Source organism: Hetaerina americana, unplaced genomic scaffold (assembly GCF_022747635.1).
Source record: "Hetaerina americana unplaced genomic scaffold, ioHetAmer1.1.p SCAF_6, whole genome shotgun sequence".
NCBI classification, from domain to species: domain Eukaryota; kingdom Metazoa; phylum Arthropoda; class Insecta; order Odonata; family Calopterygidae; genus Hetaerina; species Hetaerina americana.
In genome coordinates this window covers 47,877,732-47,900,953 of record NW_027287205.1, presented here as the reverse complement: position 1 = coordinate 47,900,953, position 23,222 = coordinate 47,877,732, and the positions used below count along the sequence as shown (strand labels likewise).

At 35.8% G+C, this 23,222-nt stretch overlaps 2 protein-coding genes across 2 annotated transcripts; one reads left to right on the top strand and one right to left on the bottom strand.

The window, feature by feature from the left end:
- Positions 1-11: 11 nt before the first annotated feature.
- NC2alpha (negative cofactor 2 alpha) lies at positions 12-20,160 on the top strand. The gene is made up of 5 exons (XM_071593774.1): positions 12-130; positions 301-373; positions 459-552; positions 631-774; positions 19,406-20,160. Exons 1-5 carry the CDS (start codon positions 86-88, stop codon positions 19,809-19,811), a joined length of 762 nt encoding a protein of 253 aa, XP_071449875.1. The 5' UTR covers positions 12-85; the 3' UTR covers positions 19,812-20,160.
- On the bottom strand, positions 20,076-23,214 carry lin (protein lines homolog). Its single transcript, XM_071593772.1, has 2 exons — positions 23,085-23,214; positions 20,076-22,729 (listed from the first exon to the last, which is right to left on the bottom strand). The coding sequence occupies exon 2, from the start codon at positions 22,589-22,591 to the stop codon at positions 20,501-20,503; it is 2,091 nt and encodes a 696-aa protein (XP_071449873.1). The 5' UTR covers positions 22,592-22,729; positions 23,085-23,214; the 3' UTR covers positions 20,076-20,500.
- Positions 23,215-23,222: the final 8 nt, after the last annotated feature.

Below are 23,222 nucleotides of genomic sequence, written 5' to 3'. Positions count from 1 at the left end.
GTTGACTGATCGTAGTGTAATCGTGTAAATAGTACATATGATAAGTGGAACAGGTTTAAATTAAAAATAATTTGAATGTGCGGTAATGATGCCGAGTAAAAAGAAGAAATACAATGCACGGTTTCCTCCGGTAAGTGAATAGAAAATTTATTCAAAGAAGATCATTGTTTTTCTTAGCGTGTTGTCATTGAGCATCACATCTGTTAAAAGTGATGTGCCACTGCTAACCAGCCAGCCCTTTAAGAGTAAGGCAATTAATTTTTTTTTACAATATGCGGTAAAGCAACGCTTCCTTTTTAGGGTCGCATTAAAAAAATCATGCAAACCGATGAAGACGTTGGAAAGGTTGCTCAAGCTGTTCCTGTTATAATCTATATCCTTTTTCATTTTTGACTTGTATATCTGTTTATATTTCTCTAATTCCAAATATTAATGTTACTGATTCTTAACTGACGTACCCCGAGCGCTTGAATTGTTCGTGGAGTCTCTTCTGACGAAGACAATGGAGATAACCAGTGCAAAAAATGCGAAAACATTGAGCCCTTCTCACATGTAAGTTAATCTTTCAGTAACAAAAAATACATGTGCATATTTTATGAATTACACAGACATATATGCTTATCTCCCCAGGAAGCATTGCATTTTTTCCGAGAGTCGCTTTGACTTTCTGAAGGACTTAGTTAAGTCTTTGCCCGATATGGCGGGAGATGGAGAAGAATGTTTAGCTACCCTTCCTCCTGGAAGACCTGCATTAATGGAAAATGAACCCCCGAGGTATGTTTTTGAGTTTAGATGCGATGTCCATTGTGCAGGATTAGCGAGGTGAAATATTGTGAACACTAATGTAGTATTTAATTTGGATGAAAACTATTGTTGAAATAATTTTGCGTTATATTAATTCCCGTTGCCTCATGAAATATTTTACCCAGAAGCAGTTAAGTGCCTGATTTACTGTCTATTTATAGTGAATTTGTTTTGATGTATAGATTTTTCTCATTCACTCTCCAATTTACGCTGTCTTACTACACTATATTACCACGAACCAATTGTACCTACCTGCATCGAAACCATATATGCAGGCTACAAGGAATATTATGCAAATTATCTGTACTCAAAGAACTGTTTTTGATTCTTCCACGAAATCATGGCTGTGAAATTTTCAGGACTCAATCTGCTTCTCCTACTTTTCATTTGTTGTTCAGTGTTTTGATAACTGGTTTTTTAGTTTTATACATTTTTATAGTTTTCCATGTGTTATTCTAATGCTCTTGTATATGTTCCATGTAAAAAAACTTGTGTATTAGTGATTTTGATACCTGGGTTTTTTAAAAACTGGGTCGACAAATTTCAAAATATCCTCGTTCAATTAACCCTGGTTCTTGTTTATTTAGAAACCAAGGTGCGACCCTCTTCTCTGGCCAGATGTTCCATTCATTATTTCACATGTTCTTCCACGTTTCTCAAACTCCCCCATTCTTCAGCCTGTTTTTTCTGTCTACCATTCCACTGCTACCTGTACTAGTGCTACTCTCTGCCTGTACTTAAGCTAGAGTTTTCCATGTACCACCTCACCAACACCTATCTTTGATTTCCTTTCCATCCATTTCGCCATTTTCATCCTTCTTCAGACCCACATCTCAAAGGCCTCCAATCTACGCTTATCATCTTGCTTCAATGGCCAGATTTCCACTCTGTACGCAACCATGCTCCATATTAAAGTTTTGACGAGCTGTTTCTTAACTTTCTTACTCAACTTCCCTGCCATCAATTCCCTACCTCTCATGAAAGTTTCATTGCCAATTGCAATCTTCTTCTTGTGTCTCTACTACCATTATGGTTCAGAGCACTTCCAATATAGGTAAACTGTTGCACCTGCTCTAATTATTTAATTCTCATTATAATATTTAACTTAGCCTTCCTCTAATTTGAAAGCAATGTAACCTTTGTTTTGTTTACATTTATTCTAATCCCATACTTATTGCGCTGACTTCCTAATGCACTCAGTGGAGTTGGCAACCCCTTGGCTGACTGACAAACTGAAGCTTGATCATCTGCAAACCCGACTAATTTTATGAATTGTCCACTAAATTTATTTCCTTTATCTGGTTCCTTCAATGCCTCTTTAATCATTTCCTCCGTGCAAGCGTTGAACAGCAAAGGTGATAATGGGCACCGATGTCTCACCCCTTTTCCTAGTACTGCCCATCCTCACTGTCCATCCATCACTTATGCCTGAGCAGCCTGTCTGTTTTACCGGACATATCTTCATTATTATCATAGATTTTTCCTTCCTCCTTCCTGACAATGTTATAAGTTTCCAATATATCGCATCAATTTCACCTTTCCTCTGTAGACTTTTCATATTCTAACGCTATGTCTACTACCACACTTATTTTTCTCTATTTGTTACTCTTCTCAGTTTATTATTTAGCTCTTTATTTGTCCTAATACTTAAGTCTATTACATAACATGTTTGACGTGTTTACATTATTCCTTTTTCATCTATTGTCTATCTTCCTAATCATTTAATCTGTAATCCATGGTTTCCGTGTCCTTCTCTTATATACTGTTCCCATAGTTTCATTCGCAGGTTTTTATTTGCCTTTGTTGATATTGAGTATGTTACCTGATGATGATGCTCAGCATCAAAACCATGCTTGTGAAATATTAAATCTTTATTGTGGAAATTATAAGTTTCTTTTTACCCTCATAATGGAGGAATTCCAAAAAGGGAAACCTGAAACAGATATGATGATATGTTCCCATTTTTTCCTCTATAGTACTCCACTCCATTTCCTTCGTCATGATTTTTTCTACTGCTTGCCAATAGCATGCTTCCTTGTTGATCCAGTCAATGCTTGAGTTCCATTTCCTAAACAGTCTTCCCCGTTTTATTTTATTTTTTGGTTCGTAGGGTACCCCTTATAATTACTAAATTGTGATCCAAATTCGCTCCTGGGAAACTCTTTAGAATAGATCAGGCTCATCCTAAATACATCCTTAACCATGAAAAAGTCTGACGCTGTCCGGAGTCTCTGGGTATTTTCCATGTGTAGCTATTTTAGTAATGATGAGCCCCTGTTTCCTGCAGAACTGTATTGCTCTCTCCCCGTGGTAATTCCTTTTTCCTAAATTGGAGTCCTCTGCCTCACTAATGTATTTCCCTTTGCCTACCATCACAGCCCAATCGCCCATCGCTATAAGATGTTTATACCCTGGAACAACTTGCAATTACCGTATTTTACCATCAATAACCTCATGTTATCTATGCAAAAATGTTCAGATGATAAAAAAAAATGGCCATGCACATTATGTAATGAAATTTGAAAAATCCAAACATTTACATACCTATGTACACAATAATTTATACAAGAGTTTCGCAAAAATAAATTAGCCTGGAAGCATGCCTTTCTAATTGCATTCTATTTTATACAGATCTGCTACTGTTACAGTTATTTCATCTCATAAATCCATAAGAAATATAAGAAACACATAATTTCTATACTTCATTTATTCTAATACGTAGTGCATCTTTATTCCAATACATAGTACTTCACGTATACATAGAGTATGTCATATTATATACACATTCGTATAAATATGTGATAGGATAGGTAGATCACTCTAATCCAAGAAATTCAGCACCTGAATCACAATTATATGAATTAAGTGCATTTACTATCTCTTCAGGTACATCACCAAGTTCACTCTCCAAAGTTAACTCTTCCTCATCTTCTAGTAGTAACGTTGAAATATATGCCTGAAGCTTTTTCAAATCCATTTTTTACACAAGTCCCTCTGTCACCCCGCCAACTTTCCAGGATCCACTGGCTTATTTCTTCATAAGACATTCTTTGAATCCTTCCTGATTCTGTGTATTTTTTCATACCACCATCATCACTATCATCCACTTTTCCCAACTAGAACGTAACTTTGATTTAAAAGGTTTATTGATAGATAAATCCTGGCAGCCTCACTGTTTTCTTTTTCTCTCACGGAATTGATTACTTCTAGCTTAAACATCACTGTATACAATTTTCTTCTCCATGGGTAATTTTTTTAAGAAAATTCTAAATTACAAAAGCTTAACTCACTTCAGGTTTGAAACGGTCACCATGCAGGCAGCACTTTCATAGAACTTGGAGGGTGTATAGAACAGCTGAGTGTCAATACTAACAAAGCAAAGTAAAGCAGACAAAGCAAGAAAGTTTTATTCCATTCATTCTCTTATTTTTTAATATTTGATTTGCTGGATGGTAATTTATACAGCAAATAAAAGGGCACACAAACCTATGTCTCCTTTCGACTTATGAATCATAGTGAAAAAGCAAAAAGGCGGCATATTGTGTTGTCTTATAAATATTGTTCATGTTTTGATCCTTCTGTTGTTTGGAATAATTTCAATCTCCTGGCTCTAATCTTCTGTATATTTACGGTAGATATAGCCACAGGCAATCATGATTCCATTTATTCATTGGTTGTTACAATCTATTAGTAAATGGATATAGACGTATTTTTACACCCAGTATATATATATACACACAAAGATTTGCAGTATCTATACACGTTCAAGAAAACTATGAAGACCTGGTCGCCTGGTATCCATGCAAATTTGGTAACTTCTAAGTACTGGGTGTGCATTATGCATAAGGTGCACGTTATCGATGGGGAAATATGGTATATCATCCTCTAACTTACGATATACCATATTGACTTCTCCCTCCGTCTGATTGTTTGGCGGCACATAGACTTGAACAGTGACCAAATTTGCTGGTTCAGCTTTGAATTCTGCTATTCAATTTTATCACTTGCTTGCTCTGTTTACTACACTTTTTCCTACCTTCTTGTTTTATATTTTTGCCACTACTTGCTGGCTATTTTCCCCTGTGCAGTATATTACTCTATTACTATCAGTCAAGTAATCCCTGTTATCCTTTCATCTCACCTCACATAGCCCTAAAACGTATTTCCAATTAAAATAATGTTAGATCACCAGCCATTGCAATAATTGGTGCTTCTCATTTTCTCATGTTATTTTTATTTATTTTCATTATATTTTATACTATTGTGTATTATAAAGGAAAAAATATTCATTATCCATTCTATAATAGAGGGAATGGACAGATAGTCTTAATATTTTTTAAATGCTTATATTTCTAAGGTGTGTTTCCACCTAATTAAACTTTTACATTTACTAAGGTCTCTCTTATTGCAGTTACACAGTTGTTCGTCTTTTCCTATTTCTAAGAATTTCTTCTTTAAATTACTTACTTCGTACATACTTAAAAATACTTATTACATAATATTTCTAGTCAGCATACATCTATATGGTATCCTAAAAACCTAAGCTAGGGTGCATGTTATGATTGCACCCCGTGCATGAAAAATTAGAATTAAATGTTGGATACAATTGAAATTTTTTCAAAATCTGTAGTTTACTGTTACACTGTGGTATCTTTGTCTAGACTACTTTCTACAGGGTCTGTACAACATGTATCGGGACTGGTTCCTAAAATCAAAATTTTTTTCAGTTATCATTACAATTAATCAATAATCTTCAAAATACATTCCTCCTGCATCAATACACTTAGTTTGGCGCGTCTGCCACTCGTCAAAAGCCCGCTGGAAGTTGGTTTTTGGAATACTGTTGAAAGCTCTTGTCATAGCCGCTTGAACTGCCTTGATAGAGTCGATCGGATATCCTTTGAGCTCCTTTTGAGCTATCCTTTGAGGTAATAACGCTGTCGAGAAAATATTTATCTTCCTTGCAAAATTTCCACCCCCAACGATTTTGTTGCTCGCTCAAGACTTATGGCACCAGCTTCGCGCACACTTTCCTCATCGCGAGAACCTCTGTTACAATGATGTGGACGGTTCCGACTGAAAGGCCAGTCTCCTCACTGATAAGGGCAATGGTTAAACGCCTGTCAGAGTCCAAATGTTTTTTCACCTCAGCCACCTGAGCATCAGTTTGAGTGGGCATCCGACGAGGTGCTCGTCTTTGACGAGCTCCCGGCCTTCCTTAAACATTTTGTGCCACTCAAAAACTCATGTGCGACTTGAGGCATCATCCCCATAAGCCTGTTTAATGAGTTCAAGGGTCTCCAATGCAGATTTCCCAAGTTTAATGCAAAACTGCACAGCGTTGCATTGCTCAATGATGCACTTCATGCTGGTGCAACGACACCACAAACAATCACATGTCACTAAAATCCTTCTCCTTTCTCAACACGTGCCCGTAGGCGACTGAACTAAAGTGCACCTGAGTGGTGGGGGACCCCCTATACCAAGCTTACCGGTCGGACTCCTATTTACCACTCCGTTGAGGTTACAGCAAACCAGTCACGATACTTATTGTACGGACTTTGTATTTATGCTAAATGAGCTGCTAATTTGAGGATAAACAAAAGATAAGGGATTACAATGTTTCGACATTTAGGCTATCAAGCATAAAAAAATTGTTTCATTGATCCCTTTTGTGGGGAAAATCGCACTGGATAAACATTTTCGTTCAAAATTTGATCTTCTTCCTGTTATTTCTATATTTAATCATGCTATGTACATTTAATGAGCTGATAATGTATAAAATCATTGCAAAAGAGTCCTGCTTACAATTTTTTCAAGAAATTTAATCTGTAAAATAATAAAATTTGTTGTCTCAGGCATAACTTTGTGGAATTTGCATAACATATTGAAATGTAATGAAATAATTGACTTTGTAATTACACACACTTTATTTAAAAACACGACCCATCGAAACCTGGGTCGTGTTTTTAAATAAAGTGTGTGGAATTACAAAGTCAATTATTTCATTACATTTCAACTGTAAAATAACCTTAGGTTAATGAGTGAATCCACCCTAGTTTCTGTAATAATCTAGACATGGTACTGAATTTATCATAAGATTCTTTAGCCGTTGTCCACTGCCCATGAATAATTCAGCAATCAAGCCAACTTAGTGAGGATCTCATGTATATTAACATATTTTAAAAGAAGCTCAATTAGTGAAAGATAACATATATTCTTGTCCATCATGTCACTTTTCCTGTGTATTCCTTTTATAAAGCCTAATTTTTTGCTATATAGTCCAAATCTTCCAATTTCTATTTCTCTGTTGAGAGGTCATGAGTAAAGGCAACACTTAACTCCTTAATATTATTCTCTTGATATTTCAGTCTCTTATATATGGAAGATATTTGGAGAAGGCTCGTTTTCCAAAAATTCATCTTGTACTCTTCTTTCATTAATTTCAATTGCAAACAGCAGGCCAGTGTTTAATTTCATCTAAGTGACCACTTAATACTGCTCTATTTTCTTTATTTCAAATATCTCCGCTACTAATTGTATCATGTGCAAATATGTGAAGTTTGATATTAATCATGGTGTTAAAGCTGTTACTGTTAGTAAGGAATAAAAGAGGGCCAAAGATACTTTCTTCGGGAACACCTTATGTGACTTCCAATGTAATAGAGCTAACCCTGTCCATAACAACTCTTTTTATGTATTCACTTTAAAAAAATATTAATCCAACATATATTATTTTTATCATGAAGTTAGAGACTTTTAGTCAAAAATTTAGGCAGCTGGAAGATTATTTTCTCCTGAAACTAAATGTCACAATAAATAACCCTAGCAAGGTCTCACTGGATTTGCCCTTGTGGAAACCATGTTGATTTTCTTCCTGAACTCTTCTGCTTGAAATTCCCATGCAAAAAAAAAGCAAGTTCCCAAGCAAAGGACCATTATGCTTTAGGTTTCTTTTCTAAATGATCAGCTAAATTTTTTTGGTGAATTGTCATAATAAGGCCTTTTTTGGCATTGACCCTAGATTTCTTACAATCATAATTGCTCTCATTCATCACCAAATACATCATTGCATGTATTTTTCATGTGTGTGTGACAACCCGGATGCCTTAAGGATTTCTTATAAATTACTGTGTATAAACTCAGTAGCTTCATTTTTAAGCCAATACAATCTCTCTTTTATTTAAAGGAGATTATATTTCCTATATTTATAGTTTAAAAGCAGATTTTTTCTCTAAATATTACTCTGCTTTCTACCACTGGGGTGCATAGTCTTGCCACTGGTTAACCTACAGAAAATTTACTACTTGTTGTACAAATTTAGTACTACTTAGGAAGTTTGACCAACTAAGTGAAATTAATGCAAGTAGTCACAAGGAATGCATGGCATTTGGTTCTTTATCTTTTTGGTTGTCATCTCACTTGATTAGAAATTTCATTGAGAGGAACATGATTACTGTCACACATATCAGCTTTTGGAGTTTTTTTGATAAAATTAAACCAATAGGTCGTTCAGAACCCTTGGTTTTATTAACATTAAGTCCTCATCCAATCTCCTAACTTATTTATTAGTTATTTTCAATTTTGGGGGTTTCGGAGACTTCTTATAAATACAAATATACTCATTTTAGTAAGGTTCACAGCCCAAAAATACTTGAAGCATTTATAATGCAAAAGAAAAGAGGCAGCAAAACGTAAAATCAAAGCAACTTAAAGAGGAAAGAAGGTTATATGAGAAGGAACTTAAGAAAATTGAAAATTCTGTTAATAATTCCAAAATTCTTGATAAGGGAACTCAAAATCATCAATGAGTTACTGTCAAAAAGTTGGCTTTCTGTAAATTTTGATGAGGTTAAGAATTAACTCCAAAAAATGTTAAAAAGAACAAGAAAGCAAGGCACTAGGTAAGGTAAAGAAAATGAGGGGTAACATCAGGCCAGAGGGAAAAAAGCTGCTGGACTTATGGTTAAATCAGACAAAAAGAAATCAGGCTTAATTGCATCAATCTGGAAAAAACATTGATTGTACCTAGTCCAAAATGATATTGCGAATAAATGTTCCTTGGACATTTTTGGTGAATGAATATTAAGTGGACATTACTATTTTTTTATTGCTTACACCAGTACTCTAGTGGCTTTTTAATTAGTGTTATGGTTACTTTTTAGAGAAAATAAATTCTGTTGATATTGGGTTCTTGTGTCGTATAGCCAAATTGAATAAAAATATATTACCTTGCTCATTAGCTTCGAATCTACTGCATGACTTCATTTTTAGTCAAGTGACAGCTTACTTGGTAAGAAAACGCTCATTATTGTCTCATTTCAAAAAGTCTGCTAATTTTTAGGAGAATCTCATTTTTATCATCCAATTATAACTGAATAGGTGGTTGGCCTGCATGGGAGAAGTACGAAATCTTAGAACTTATGGCACTGAAACCTAGTGTATACATGCTTGTCAAAAATATGAAAATAGTTTATAATAAAAGTGTGTAAACACCATGGTTTGATATGGTGCTCGGCTATACTTTACATCTTTTGTCTCCAAATTGTTTTTTCAACCAACTAGTCCTCATTGACCAGTACTTACACCTTAAAAGGATCAATCAGAGTCATGTGATTAGCTTTCTTTAGGAAAGGTGACTTCATGGATAGGCTGTATCCTGTGGCCTGGGGGTTGATACATCATCATGTATAATTAACGTAGGTAGGCTGCCCATTGAAGGTAGGTTTTGGTTGACCACTGAAATTTATTACAAATAGTCATAGACTTCTAAAGCACTTCTGCACAACATGAACACCTTTTGCTCTACATCATTTTCTTTCCAGCTTCTCATGGTTTCTACTGGATTCATTTAATCCTGAATGCGTTTTCATTTACTAGCTCTTGCTTAGTTATTATATTCCCTTATTTCAATACTTTAGATATCCTACTGCCTTAAAATCTCTTCCTTTTCCTATTTCTGCCTTCAAATTTCCCTGTTATACTCTCTCTTCTCTTGTCACAGCTAACGTTTTCTTTTCATTCTCTCACTTCCTCTGTACAAGTGCATAGATTACCTTTTGTATTTGTCTGTCCTTTTTCATTTTCCTGTCTGAAATTTTAATTTCTTTCCTTGAAGGCTGCTCTGTAGTTTGTAGCAGTATGCTTCCTTGTATGGTATTGTCTTAAACTACACTTTTATTTATATCTTTTTTGAGGGTGCCTAGATATTAATGCCCTCCCCTTTCAAATAGTTTTTTATCAAAGGTCATTCTGCCTGTAAACTCTACTACTTTACTACTTCTGGCTTCAATTCATAGAATCTTTGAATTTTTCTTTTTTTATTGAACCATATTATTGTGTACAAATTTTCCTATTTTAATAAGTCTATTCCAGGAAAAAGTGCCATTGTTCAATACAAGAGCATATACCAACTGCTAATTTCTTACTGCTATGCTTCTTTCCATCAAAATACTTCCCAAATCGGTGAGCTGTTGCACCTGCTCCAATTTATGCCTTATACATAATTATGAAAAAAATAATTTTAAGGAAAAACTAAGAGCATATTCACCCCAAGCAGAGGTGTAAATATAATTTGGTATGCATAGATGAATAGACTAGCTGAAAAGAGAACAAACAAGAGTGGACAGGTGATAATAAAATCCAAACTTGAGACTGATATGATTGACAATGACTTTAATATTTATCTTAATGCTTTTGAAGTTTCTCATCACTTTCGTCATTCTATACATCCGTCATTGTTTTGCAATATCTTGGCTGAGAGGCTAGTTATGATTTAATTATTTGCCTATCTGATTTATTCAATTCCTCAATTGCTGTCACACCTACTATGAGTCCACCACATGCTTTTCTTATAATTTCCTCTGGATAGAGATGAAAAAGTATGAGAGATCACAGGCTTTCAGAACTTATCATACTGTCTTTTGAATAAAAATATAAATAATCTTTTTCATCTTTATTTTATTCCCTGAAAAAGGGAATTTGGAGAAGCAGTGGCCCAACTTGACCAAACATTGATTCAGTTTCACTGATAACCATGTGATGTATTCACTTTCTTTGCCTTTTTACTGGTCTATGTCTACAGTTGATGTCTAAGTTTGTGCTACTTAATTTTTGGTACTGATTCTGTTGTTTTCTGCATTCATTGAAAAGTTAATAATTTGCAGTCAAGGCTACTATTTATTAGGATACATTAAACTTAATTGTTTCTGTGATTAATTGTTATTTACTCTTGTGTGTGAATTTTGATTTTTTTATTGAAGGTATAGTAATCCTAGAAATTCATAAATTTTGGGCAAAAACCGTTGATTGCTTCACTTTTTGTCTATTATCTTCTCTTTTGGTGTTTGCAGTAAAATATGAAATCATAATGAAGGAAACAATCCGTGTATTTGCTTTCTGCTCCCAAATAGAGCATGAAGTTGAAAATACATTAATTACCCATCTATCAGGGATTTTTTCTCGTCAGAGGTGTATACAGGGTGCTGTAACATAACTTCCTTTTTCATTTAGCAAAACCCCTTTAAAAAAGGAAGTTATGTTGCCGCACCCTGTATAGTGGCATTTCACCTTGAAAAATTAATCAAGATCTGAAATTTAGTGGTATTATTACCAAGGATATGCCTATTTTTTTTTAATCTTTAAATGAAAATCAACGGTAGAAGGATGTAAATTGCATTTGCCTCAATTTAGGTTTTCCCTCCCATTGTAAAAATGTTGTCCAAACCCTAGGGAAATGTTTGTTGTATGCTATATATCTACAAATTTAAGCCTGTCTTGATTTCCGTATTACAGATTGTTTTCATTTTGCCACGTGAAACTATTTGCATTATTCATTCTACAAAATTATCCTTTCAGGAAAGCGTGATTAGTGGTAAAAGTTGAAATTATTATAATTTAGCTTAATAATAATATCTTATTTAAAGCATAAGAACCTTTTTCCATGATTATTTACAGCACAAAAGTGTGACAATGAAAGATAAAAAAAGACATTATTTAAAAAAGCAGGTGTTGAATAGTATGACAAAAATTCTAATTGTCCAAATATGTGATTGAACAGGAGAAATAAAATAATCTAAATATGACATTTTGATTAATTTGTTATATGCCATTACTTAATACAAATAAAAACTTTTTCGTATGCTCAATAAGGTGAATCAAGAAATATTTACTTCTGATCCTTAATAAGGTGATACTACAAAGTAGCAACCTGTTTATTGTCTTCCTCTGGAATAGTTTAAAAAATCATTGCAAAATTCTTATGTTTTTCCATCATATGTAAGCCTTCATCTTCTGGTTATATGAAGGAATATAAGGGTATAGTTGCTTTCTAAAATGGTATTTCAAATAACTTCTATGTTTTCATAAAGCATTTACTGGGATGGACTTCTGTACTCTGTGATATATGAAAAGTGTTGGAAGAGGCAAAAAATGAATGAGATAGTTTCAAATAAAATCAAGATAATAGGAATTGAGGTGGTACGGTGGCTAATGTACTGGCTTCCCACTGTGAGGGTCCAGGTTCGAATCCTGGAGACAACAGATATTTTTCAGTGGTATCCCTACTTGTAGGGCATTGTGTAGAGCAGTTTGAGGGTGTACGATATCCGTTGGATGGGATGTTACTCTGCAAACCCCTTTGCACCTTTCAACAAGAGGTTTGCTGATGTCGTATTTCTGTCCACCCTTCCTTTTCCATCCATCCCTAATGGCGCAACTGACCTTAGCTATCAGTTGCCTTCCCTAGAACTACTGCTAATCAAGAAATTTGTTTGAAAATAAATTTTAGGGTCAACAAAAGTCAGTCTATGTCACCAAACTGTGTTAGTGAACTTTATGTTATACACAATACATAGAAGCACTTGTGGGCATAAACTATCTCTGCCAAGAATAAGTTTTGATTTTCGTTTTTTGATCTTTTAATTTCATGTCCAAATTTCCTTCATAGCAATATATTACAGCCCAGACAATTTATTTTATGGTGAAAAGTGCTATTTGAAGATGCGTCAGAGTTAAGAAAGTATTGGGAGTGAGTGTATATTAGTAAGGTGAAAAATCAAGGCGAATGATTTTTACCCTTTGACGTTATTGCATTCATTTATATGAATTTGTGATTATATATACCCGAGACAACTTATGTTCGCAGGATGTTGTAGTTATGTGTACTTGCATTTATTCAAGTAGTAAGTATTTATCTCTCTGAAAATGTACTTATGTAACTTGGGTGACTCATGATATTATGAGAAATAGTGCAATGATCTCATTAGTGGGTTTAATTCGGAAATAATGTAATTCAATTTCATATTGCTAAATGTGTGTCTAATTTTTCAACTTCAGTAAATGACAAAAAACATAAATTAAAGACAATGTAAAGAAACTGGGGATATTAATGTCCCAAATAATATTTAATAAAATTAATAATGACAATTTATTGTCATTACATGTGATCAATAAGATCTATATTTTTTATTTTTGGTTTTGTTAGTTATAATGAATGCTTGTGTAAAAATTTGAAAGCTTTATTTTGCTGCAAATTCTTAGAACTTACTAACGTTGGAGTCTCCAATACTTCTACAGTTGCATGACCTCTTTTCTGAGTCTGTAAATTGAAAAATACTCAATGATAACAATTTCCAGGTTTACTTGAGTGCTAGGATCTCTGAATAGGACTAGAATAAAAACTTGGGGTTAAAAGATGATGAATTCGGCTAGTCATCAGAAATGCCATCAAATGGCAAGTTTTCCAAGCCAAATTGATACGAGCAAATATTTTAAATGTGTAAAAAAAAACATGACACCATTGGTAATATTCTCTTATTTCCAAGAAGACGACTACAGAAGTGTGAAGTTGTTAAAGCATGACATAGCTTTTGTGTATTTTTGAATAAAATAATAGGAATGAGTTACCCACTCACAAATCTTCTCCAACTAAATCATACGGTAATAATTCCTATTATTGCTCATGGTGCTAATTCTCCCTATAATAAAAATAATATGGCCAATAAATTTGGTGGAGGATGGAGTGCAAGAAAATGTGAAGAGTTTACATAGGATGGGTGTAATAGGTTCACTGTAGAGAAAAGTATAAGGTTTGTCAGTTATTAAGAAAGGAAAATCAATGCACAATATTAGAGAAATGACAGGAAAATAATTAGTTAAATCAGGAAAGATTCATAATAGATGGAATGATTACATAGAGGATCTCTATGATAAAGATGTCAGGCCAAAATACTTTAAGACATAGAAAGAGAAAATGATTTAGATGGGGTTAGCTTAAGACCAGGCATACTTGTTTGTGAGAGAAAAGGCATCAAGGAAATTGAAATCATGTAATGTCGTGGGGATTGATATCATTCCTGCAGAACTACTTAAGAGTGTAGTAAAGTCTGGAAGGAAGTGTTTTTAGGTTGATTCAGAAACTTTCTGAGGAAGAAATTTGGCCGGAAGATTACATTAGACCAGTGTTAGTAACCATTCCAAAAAAAGGTGAAGAAGCCATGTGTGACTACCAGACAATGAACTTAATTTTGCATGCAGAAAAATTGGTGTTTAGGATCATCAATGAAAGGATAGAAAAAAGGACAAATGATTAGGTATGTGGAGGGTGGTCAGTTTTGGTTCAGGAATGAAAAGTCATGAGTGATGCCATAGCAGTAATGGGATCACAAATGGAAATAAAATTGTGAACAATTAGGATTTATTTGTTTGTTTGATGGATTTTGAAATGTATGATTTTGTAAATTGGTTAGAATAAAATAATGTGTTACAGTTGGAATTGGTAGTCCTAGGCAGGGGAATGAGATGCGGATGATCATAGTCTCCTGGTCTTTTCCATGAATGTATGGAAGACATGGTAAAATTAGTAAAAGGGACTTTGGAAGAACTGCAGTTAGGAATAAAAACCAGTGAGGAATTTATAATATCAATTGCCTTTGTGTATGATCAAGCTTTAATTAGCCATTCAACCAAGGGGTAACAATCTTTGAGTGCATCAGAAAATCAGTTTAATAGGCATGTGATGAGAATGTTTGTTAGCATAGAAGAGCAAGCACTTGAGCACTTAGGGAAGGTTTATCTCTATGGGCACTGTTTTGGACCATGATGATCAAAATAATAGGGATATAAGAAGAATTGTGCTGACCAAAGAAGCTTTCCCATTAAGGAGATGATTGATCGTAAGAGCGTTAAGTGTGGAGGTTAAGAAAAGACTCTTGAAAAGTTTGGCATGGAGCATGGTTTTGTATGAGTCGGAAACAAGGTGATAGCCATACACACCAGCCTTTTGTAATGTGGGTGTTGCGAAGGATGGAAAAGTTAAATCAACTGAAAGGAAAACAAATGAAAAATTAGGCCAGGTAGAGGATGAGAGAGGGTTGTTGGGAGGAATCCAAAGGAGGCAGGAAAGATGGATGCAAAGTATTTTGATTGATAATGGCATGTTGAAGACTGATAGCAGGGCGGATGTTAGGCAAGAGAGGTAAGGGTAGGTGAAGGATAAGTATGTCGGATGGAATGAAAGGATATATTTTAAGTGGTGTTGAAGAGGTAATTTGTTCTGTGGAGTATCAGGTTGTCTTGTTAGGGGAGGCTAAGGAATTTAGGTGTGTTCAGTCTGTGTCCACCCAAAACCTACCTTAAATGATGGGCAATCAAATTATAATAATTATTATTCTTAAAGATATTTCATTGTACGTATGAATTGGCATGCATAGTTAAAATGGTGCTGAGTATGTTGAAGTAAGCTAGAGCTAATTGAGTAGTTTCAGGCGTGATGTGGTGGAAATCAAACATAATGAATAATCAATAGTAGCACTACTCCACTGGATAAAATTTATTTTACGACCAGGATATAATACAGAGTGCATTCTAAAAGTAATGCAATTGAACTTCCCACGCTGCTTCTATTGGTCAGAGTAGGATCAAACCACTTGGAGAAAGTGGGAGAGGATGCTAAACTTTCTGCGAAATGGTTCTCAGTGCTCCCCAAGCTGTGGAAGCATCACAATGTCAGTTATTGTAAACTTCTTTGCACCCACTGTGTCACAAAAAACCAACCGAGCGGAAATTTCAAGTGAACTTTTGCAACCTATTGAAAATGAACCTGATAATTTGGAGAACGTTATCACTGGTGATACCTGGGTTTGTGAATACGACCCAGAAACAAATGCCAAAGTTCTGAGTGGCACACCGACCAGTCCCCTAAGCCCAAAAAGGCAAGAATGGGCTAAACAAAAGTGAAAACAATGCTAATTGCCATTTTTGACTGTAAAGGAGTGGTCCATAAAGAGTTTGTTCCTCAAGGACAGACAGTTAACGCTGCCTACTGCATGGATTTGCTGGGAAGACTCCAAAAAAGGGTCATCAGGATGAGAAAAGACATCTCTACTAACTGGCCACTCCATCACGACAATGTACCTTGCCACAATGCACTATGAGTCCACAAGTTCCTGGCCAAACACCAGGTGCCAATGCTGTCCCATCCCCCTTTAGTCCTGATGTCACTCCAGAAGACTTCTTTTTGTTCTCTCGAATTAAGGCAGCCCTGTAAGAAACCTGTTTTATGTCCATAGAAGAGATCCAATCAGCCGTGAAAAAGACCTTGCGAGAGGTTTCCGAAGGTGCCTTCCAGGGTGTGTACTGGTTATGGCAGAGTTTCTGAAAAAGTGTGTTGAGGCTCTAGGACAGTACTTTGAAGAATTTTAAGTGCATGAGCAAATATGTTCAATAAATTTCTTTTTAAAAAATAAAAGCATTACTTTTGGAGTGCACCCTGTACATTGAAGCCCCGTCGTAAAACAAATTTTATCCAGTGGGAATAGTACTACTATCAGTTATTCATTTAGCTAGAGCTATACGAATGAGGTGTACAGAAAAATAAGGTATCACATTTTAAATTTTTTTCCATCTACTTGCCAAGGAGAAAATTTATGTTAATATACAGCCTATAAATATTATCATCAGGTTTGGTATCAGCTTATATAATTCAAAATTCAGTGAGACTGGAGCGAATTAACTTAACTTTGGGGATTCTTTACTAGTGATACTACTGTATCCTGAGTGGAGAAAAATTCAAGTTGTTTAGATGCCGAAGTATTGTTTCATCTGGTAGATTTGCATGTTAATTATGAAGTGCTGAAGATAATTTATCCATGTTGCAATGTTGGGGATAAAAGAGGATATTTCTACTCGACCTATGGCATATGTTTTCATATCCGGGAGATTTTCCTAGTAATCTTTCTGAGGAAATAGTTTTCTCCAAAGATAGTGAATGCTTGACCGAAGTGATATGAGACAAAGTTCATCTAGCAGGACCAGTGACTGTTCAATTTGTTTTTCCATGCTTTATTTTGCTTTTTTATTTGCTACTACAGCTGGATTATAAAATTTGATCAGACAAGTTTTTCCTGGCTAGGAAACTAGCGAGGTCAAAACTCTTGTGTATGGCCTGTATGTTTCCGAAGGCCATTTAAGACATATTAACAACAGTGTTGTCAAATTTGTTGAAATATGGTTATGATAAGAATTACTTATTAATTATGTATTGTCCACTGGAAACTACCTAAGTCAGGAGTTAGGTTGGGCGACTATTCAGTTATGAAAATTAAACTGTGTGATGCCTAATAACATAAGGCACCTTTCTGTAAAAAAAAACTGTAATTTTATAATTTTAAAAGATGGTAACTCTAAGCTGTAGTATATGCTACAACCACCCCAAGTGGTATTTAACTTACTTTGATTATTTTCAAAATGAAGTAGTCACCACATCACCTCTTTTTACAGTGCATTAAAGAAGTCGATTCTGATGTTTTATGAAACTTTAAATTTTAATAGCCACAAGGATACCTACCATCCTGCTTTTTAGTTATGGTTGTCCTTCTGGGTGACATTATACAATTTTGAAAATTTCTCATTTTCTGCTACCTAACTTTTTCATTTTTTCTGTTGGAAGAAACTTGCAATATGCAAAACATTAAAGTAATTTTCGTGCTTCAATATTAAGAAATGACCAATGTGTGTGCCAGTATGCATAAAATGTACCAGGAAGCTGCTTCAGCACTTGAGTTTGGAAACCAATTTGTTTCACTCTCAAGGAAGGGTGAACCTTTTGCTCTGTTTGGTTAGATTAAAAAACTGCCACAATAAAGTGGGTGAACATTTAGGATTAGTCATAATCATAGTTTCAAAGATCCTGCCCAAGTAATAAGTTCACAGCAAATTGTTAAGATATATAAAATGTGATAAACATATTGTTAAATTATCTTGATGTATTCATTTTGTGATGAGTACCTTATATGGTAATTGCCTGTCCTAAATTACATTTACTGTGGACGTTTCTGCATTGGATGGGTCATTTAGGATCATTTATTTTTTCTGTGCACCAGTAAGATTGAGCAGTACCACAACTGGCTTGTCGTGGGTGACTTTTGTTCATTTCATTATACTATAGTATTCAATCAAAATATAGAGCCTGTTATCAAATCACCTAAATTCAGTTCTGGAATAAGGGGGCGTTGCCAAAGTCAAATACATAATTTAATAAAAAGAAGTATTAGAGAATGTTACATCGGACTCAGTATCATTATGAAAGTTATTCTCAAACATTGCTGTGTTGAGAGAGTACTGTTCAGTCCACAACTGTCTTCAAAAATATTTTTTGCATTTCTCATAAACCGCTGGCAATTATGAAGATATTGGCAAAAAGGAAAATGATCTCGTCGAGCCCTAGTTATCTCACTTGGGTTATTTCTATCAGCTACTTTTAATCCACCCATACTCACCTCCATTCTTAAAACTTATCATTTCCACCATTCTTCCTCTCTTCAGTCTACTGTACCTTCTATTATACCCATGTACACACTTCCATCTTAGCATGTGGCCTATCCCTCTCTTTTCCATTTAATAATTTCTATGATAAGCCTTATTTATCCTCTTTCAATACTTAAAATCCATCCACTTGTTCTCCTAACTACCATCTTGAAGGCTTGTATCCTTTTCCTGTTTCTGAAGGAGAGGGTGCACATTTCAGTCATTTATAAACACTGCATATCAAGCTCTTCACTGCCATTTTTCTCATACTCTAATATTACTAAGGAGTATTCAATTGCCACATTGGCTCGTGGCATTGGAATATAATGATAATAGATATTTAAGTATATCATCTAGCATGTAAAGGATAACTCCATATTAGCTACTTTTCAAGAGAAGTTCATGTGAGGATGATATATTTTTACCATTACTAATTCCTATTAATCTTGACACTTGCCCTTGTTAACATAATGAACTCAGTATAACATCCTTTTGAATACTGCTTCAACAAGTGCTTTGATTATAGCAACATTTCACAATGTGTTCAGGTAAGTATTTTATGTCAGAAGTGATTGCTTTGACCTTCGCATACTAAATGTAAACAAGGCATAAATGCTTAATTTAGAGGCACTTACAAATAAAATTTTAGTTTAAGCTCACCATAACAATCAGCACCATTGTTTTTTTAATCAACCGCATGGTGTAGAATTTATATTGATCTAGAAAATGAAAATTCAATACGTGACTTGCCAAATAGATATCCCATTAAGATTAACAGAAAACATTTTTTTTTCAGTTATGTGGTTCCAGAGGTATACAGTGCTCAAGAGCAAATTTCCCAGGAAGTTCCTAGCTCTTTTCAAGTGGGTGAATGCTTTAAGACTTATGCTAAAAATACTGTATCAAATCCAAGCATGACAAACAATCCAAATTATGAGTCTGACTCAGTTAATTTAAATAACTATTCGGAGAGTGTTGCTGATGGCTACAGTCTTCCAAAGCATACAGTGATAAATTTTTATTCTGTGGCCGGAAGAAGTGAAGGGACTGAGGTAACAGTGAATGAGGCAAGTGAAACAGTTAGTAAAAATGCAGTTAGCATTTCAGATGTTTTACCAATGAATCAGACAATCCCAACATTTATGGAACACATGCAGCCTGCTGCTTCCAGTTTGGATCTTGATGAAGACTATGATGACTGAAACATTATAATATGTTTTCAGTGATTTCTGTGTACCTGTAGGGAGTTTTGTGTGTTCAGTGTGATTGGCTAAATTATAAATTAAGATGTTCTGCCTTGATTAAATTTAAGAATGTATTGCTTTCGAAATATAGTTTAAGAAAAACATTTGCTATTATCAATATGGCTTAATACTTAACTATTATAGTGGAAGCATTTGGTTGAAAAATAAGTTCATGCAGACCCATAGGTCATCAGTGATTAAAAGATAAGAAGTCTTAATTTAAAATATGTATTTCTTTTAAAAATTAATCTTTCTATTTACATGTACAAATACACACTGTAATAATAGAAATAAACACCCTTTTCAAGAATGGAGAGCAATGTATTATTACTGTTCTTAATGTCATGGCTTTGGTTGAGTATTATATAAAACATGAATTTCAGCTTTACAGAGGGAAGGAGACTTCTGTACAGATTTGACAATGCTTCAAAATGAGCAAATGGTAATATTATTAATCTACAGTAAGGTACATAAAATCACGAGTGATTTACATTTTAGGTGAGTCCTTGTACTTTAGTTCCCTGGTACACTGAAATAGAATGATTGCCTTGTGGAGTGCCATATTTGAAAGCTCATTCCAAATATTGTTCATAAAGTAATTAAACAAGTATTAAAAATCACTCTTGAGCTACCATAAACAAGTTTTCTCAACGGCTACTTGCATCATACAAATGTTCACATTTTTCAAGAAGTCGAAGTACAGGATTGATGTTGTATGGGAAGAGAGCCTTTGCAACTAACCGCTCCACAGCCAGGCGCAATCTTATTAACACTCCAATAGCTTCTCCTAGTCGATTTCTACCTATTGCAGCAGCAGTATGAACTACTTCCTCCCAATTTCTCCTAGCAAATTTTAGAAACCTCAAGAGGTACAGAAGGAAACATGTTTCATTTGATACCAACAAATCAAGAAGAACTCCTGCATCATGTGAAACAGCATGTAAAAATTGTAGAAAGGTTGCAGATGGCGATAAGGCTCGTCTAATGAATAAAGACGGAGGCACAGCTGACCCATGACCCCCCACAGATGTGGCTGTAATTGGACCCGGCCCTCCCAAACCTACTGCCACATCAAGGCAGCAAACCATTCCCTCAACAAGAGCATCATCTTGGTCTGAGAAAAGTGACACTACCCAATGCGCAAGCGGCGCCTCGGGATGGAATGGCAACAGAGATTTCACACAAGCATCTAAACGACGAAGCACTTCCCTAATTCCCCTCTCTATAACTGCAAGATCAGCATCCCTCGCTCTCCGCTCTTCTTCTTCTTCTATACCCATACCGCCAACAGAACTATCGTCACTCGAACTTTCACATCGTGTTTCTTTCACTGTTACGGCAACCGATTTGAGCACCAAGAGAACTGCCTTCTGAAGGAGGGGTCGGTCCTCACATTCTCCGGCCGCATCGCTCACATCACCTGCTCCGCGACCACCAAAACGACCGCCTCCGGCATGACGGTATGGAAGACCATCCAAGAGTCGCCAGTCTTTCACATTACGAACTACCAGGTGGGCCAAGGCACAAGGTTCTTCCGCTAATGTATCTTGTAGAGCTAATGTGCTACCGTAACACAACACCTCGTTGAGTAATGAGAGGAGATGACGCCATAAAACAGGAGGAAGTGTCGGACGTAGAAGAGAAACTAATTCACCAAGGTGTGCTAAGAATGGCTCTGTATCGGCGACGGACAAATTAGCTTTCACTGCAACAATAGCTTCCCAAAGAGAGAGAAATGCCACGGCGGCTGCTTCCTTTTCGTCACCTGACATCCCTACTCCTGAATGAGGGCTACCGAACGATCTCAGCAGGCTCCCAAATTCATTAACCACTTCCGACCATCGCGATACCAATGCTTTAATGCACACACACTTAACGTGGCTCTCGTCATCTTCTGGGTCCGATACTGGCGTAGATCTGCAAGTTTCTGGGAGGTGTGATGGAGGTCCATCTTCTCTGCCACCATCAGCAGCATCCTCGAGAGGATGGATGAGGTCGAGATCCCTCCACTCCACCACACGCCGTAACACATCCAAGGCAAATGTGGCTCTTCTAGGTAAGTGGCGGAGGGGAGGGTGTCGATGATGGTTATTGCTATTGAAGTGGATGGAATGTTGAATAGAAAGGGCCGGCGTCTGAGGAGGAGATGGAGGAGGATTCACCCGTGCGGCCAGGAGTGCATCAGAGAGGAGAGCATCTAGCCACGCTTGCTCAAGTCGGGAACGAGATGCTAACAGAAGGGCAGAAAGTGCTCGCCCTGCAGCAAAAACAACAAAGGGATCGCCATGGGCAGACAACGCAATTAATTGGGGAGCCAATGAGGGGGAAGACACTAAACGCTCTCTCGATTCCGCTAAACGCGGACACACAATTCCATGTCCATGTTGTCGCACTTCAGTTTCACAGAGAAGTTGCACCGTTGCTAAAAAGAGCAAGAGGTGGTCTCGAGTCCACTCAGGATTGTGACCATCTTCTCCAAGTCCAGATGAGTGCAGTATAAAATTATCGCGTGGTTCGTCACTTCCTGATCTATCTTTTCTAACATACACTGGTCCAGGATATGAACAAAGGCAATGAGTGAGAAGATGAGTCTGAAATTCCGTTAAAGTAAGCTTATCTTCACCCCAACCCTTACCCTCTTCACCGTCTTCGTCGCCTTCTGTTTCTATTCTTGCCTTCTTTCTCACGGGTTCTCCCATAATAGGCGGAAAAGATGATTCCTTCACAGCAAAAACCATGTACACTTTATTTGGGGGCACATAAGATGATTAATATTCCATTTTGTTGAGGAAAACATCCAGTGACGACTTAGGAAAGCCACCGATCAGCAAAATTATTTGGTAGGGCATATGACACCAATAACCACCGCATGATTTCTGCAACAAAATAAAAATTTTTAGTTACATCTTTAACCGTTAATTGTAAGAAACAACATACAATACCATAAATAGTACTACACTTCTCAATGAGGTGCAGGCATGATATTGTCGATTGTCAGTGACATTCCCTATTTCAGTTTACCACTTTTAATCAATTGTAATTAGTTTTAATGACTTTAAAGCAACATATGCAACTAAATTAAAGGTAATAGATTACATATATAGCGCCAATTTAACTATTTGGGCAAAATGAATTGAATTTCAGTGTAGAACCTGTTAGATATTAGGCCAAAATGTTAAGCCAAATTCTGAGTTGGCGGACGAAAGATATAACCAAAATATGATCACTTGCCTTTATATTTCCAGTCTCCACACGCATACGCAAAATTCACGAACTTCGAAAACGAATTAAATTAGGATACATACATCAAAAAAACTAAAAATATTCATTCACCTACACAATTCTATCAACATGAACAATATGACGCTG

Coding starts and splice junctions, on each gene's coding strand:
- NC2alpha (XM_071593774.1), top strand. CDS start 86: ATGATGCCGAGTAAAAAGAAGAAATACAATGCACGGTTTCCTCCG. Junction 553..630: donor ACATTGAGCCCTTCTCACAT/GTAAGTTAATCT, acceptor TTATCTCCCCAG/GAAGCATTGCATTTTTTCCG. Junction 775..19,405: donor ATGGAAAATGAACCCCCGAG/GTATGTTTTTGA, acceptor TTTTTTTTTCAG/TTATGTGGTTCCAGAGGTAT.
- lin (XM_071593772.1), bottom strand. CDS start 22,591: ATGGTTTTTGCTGTGAAGGAATCATCTTTTCCGCCTATTATGGGAGAA.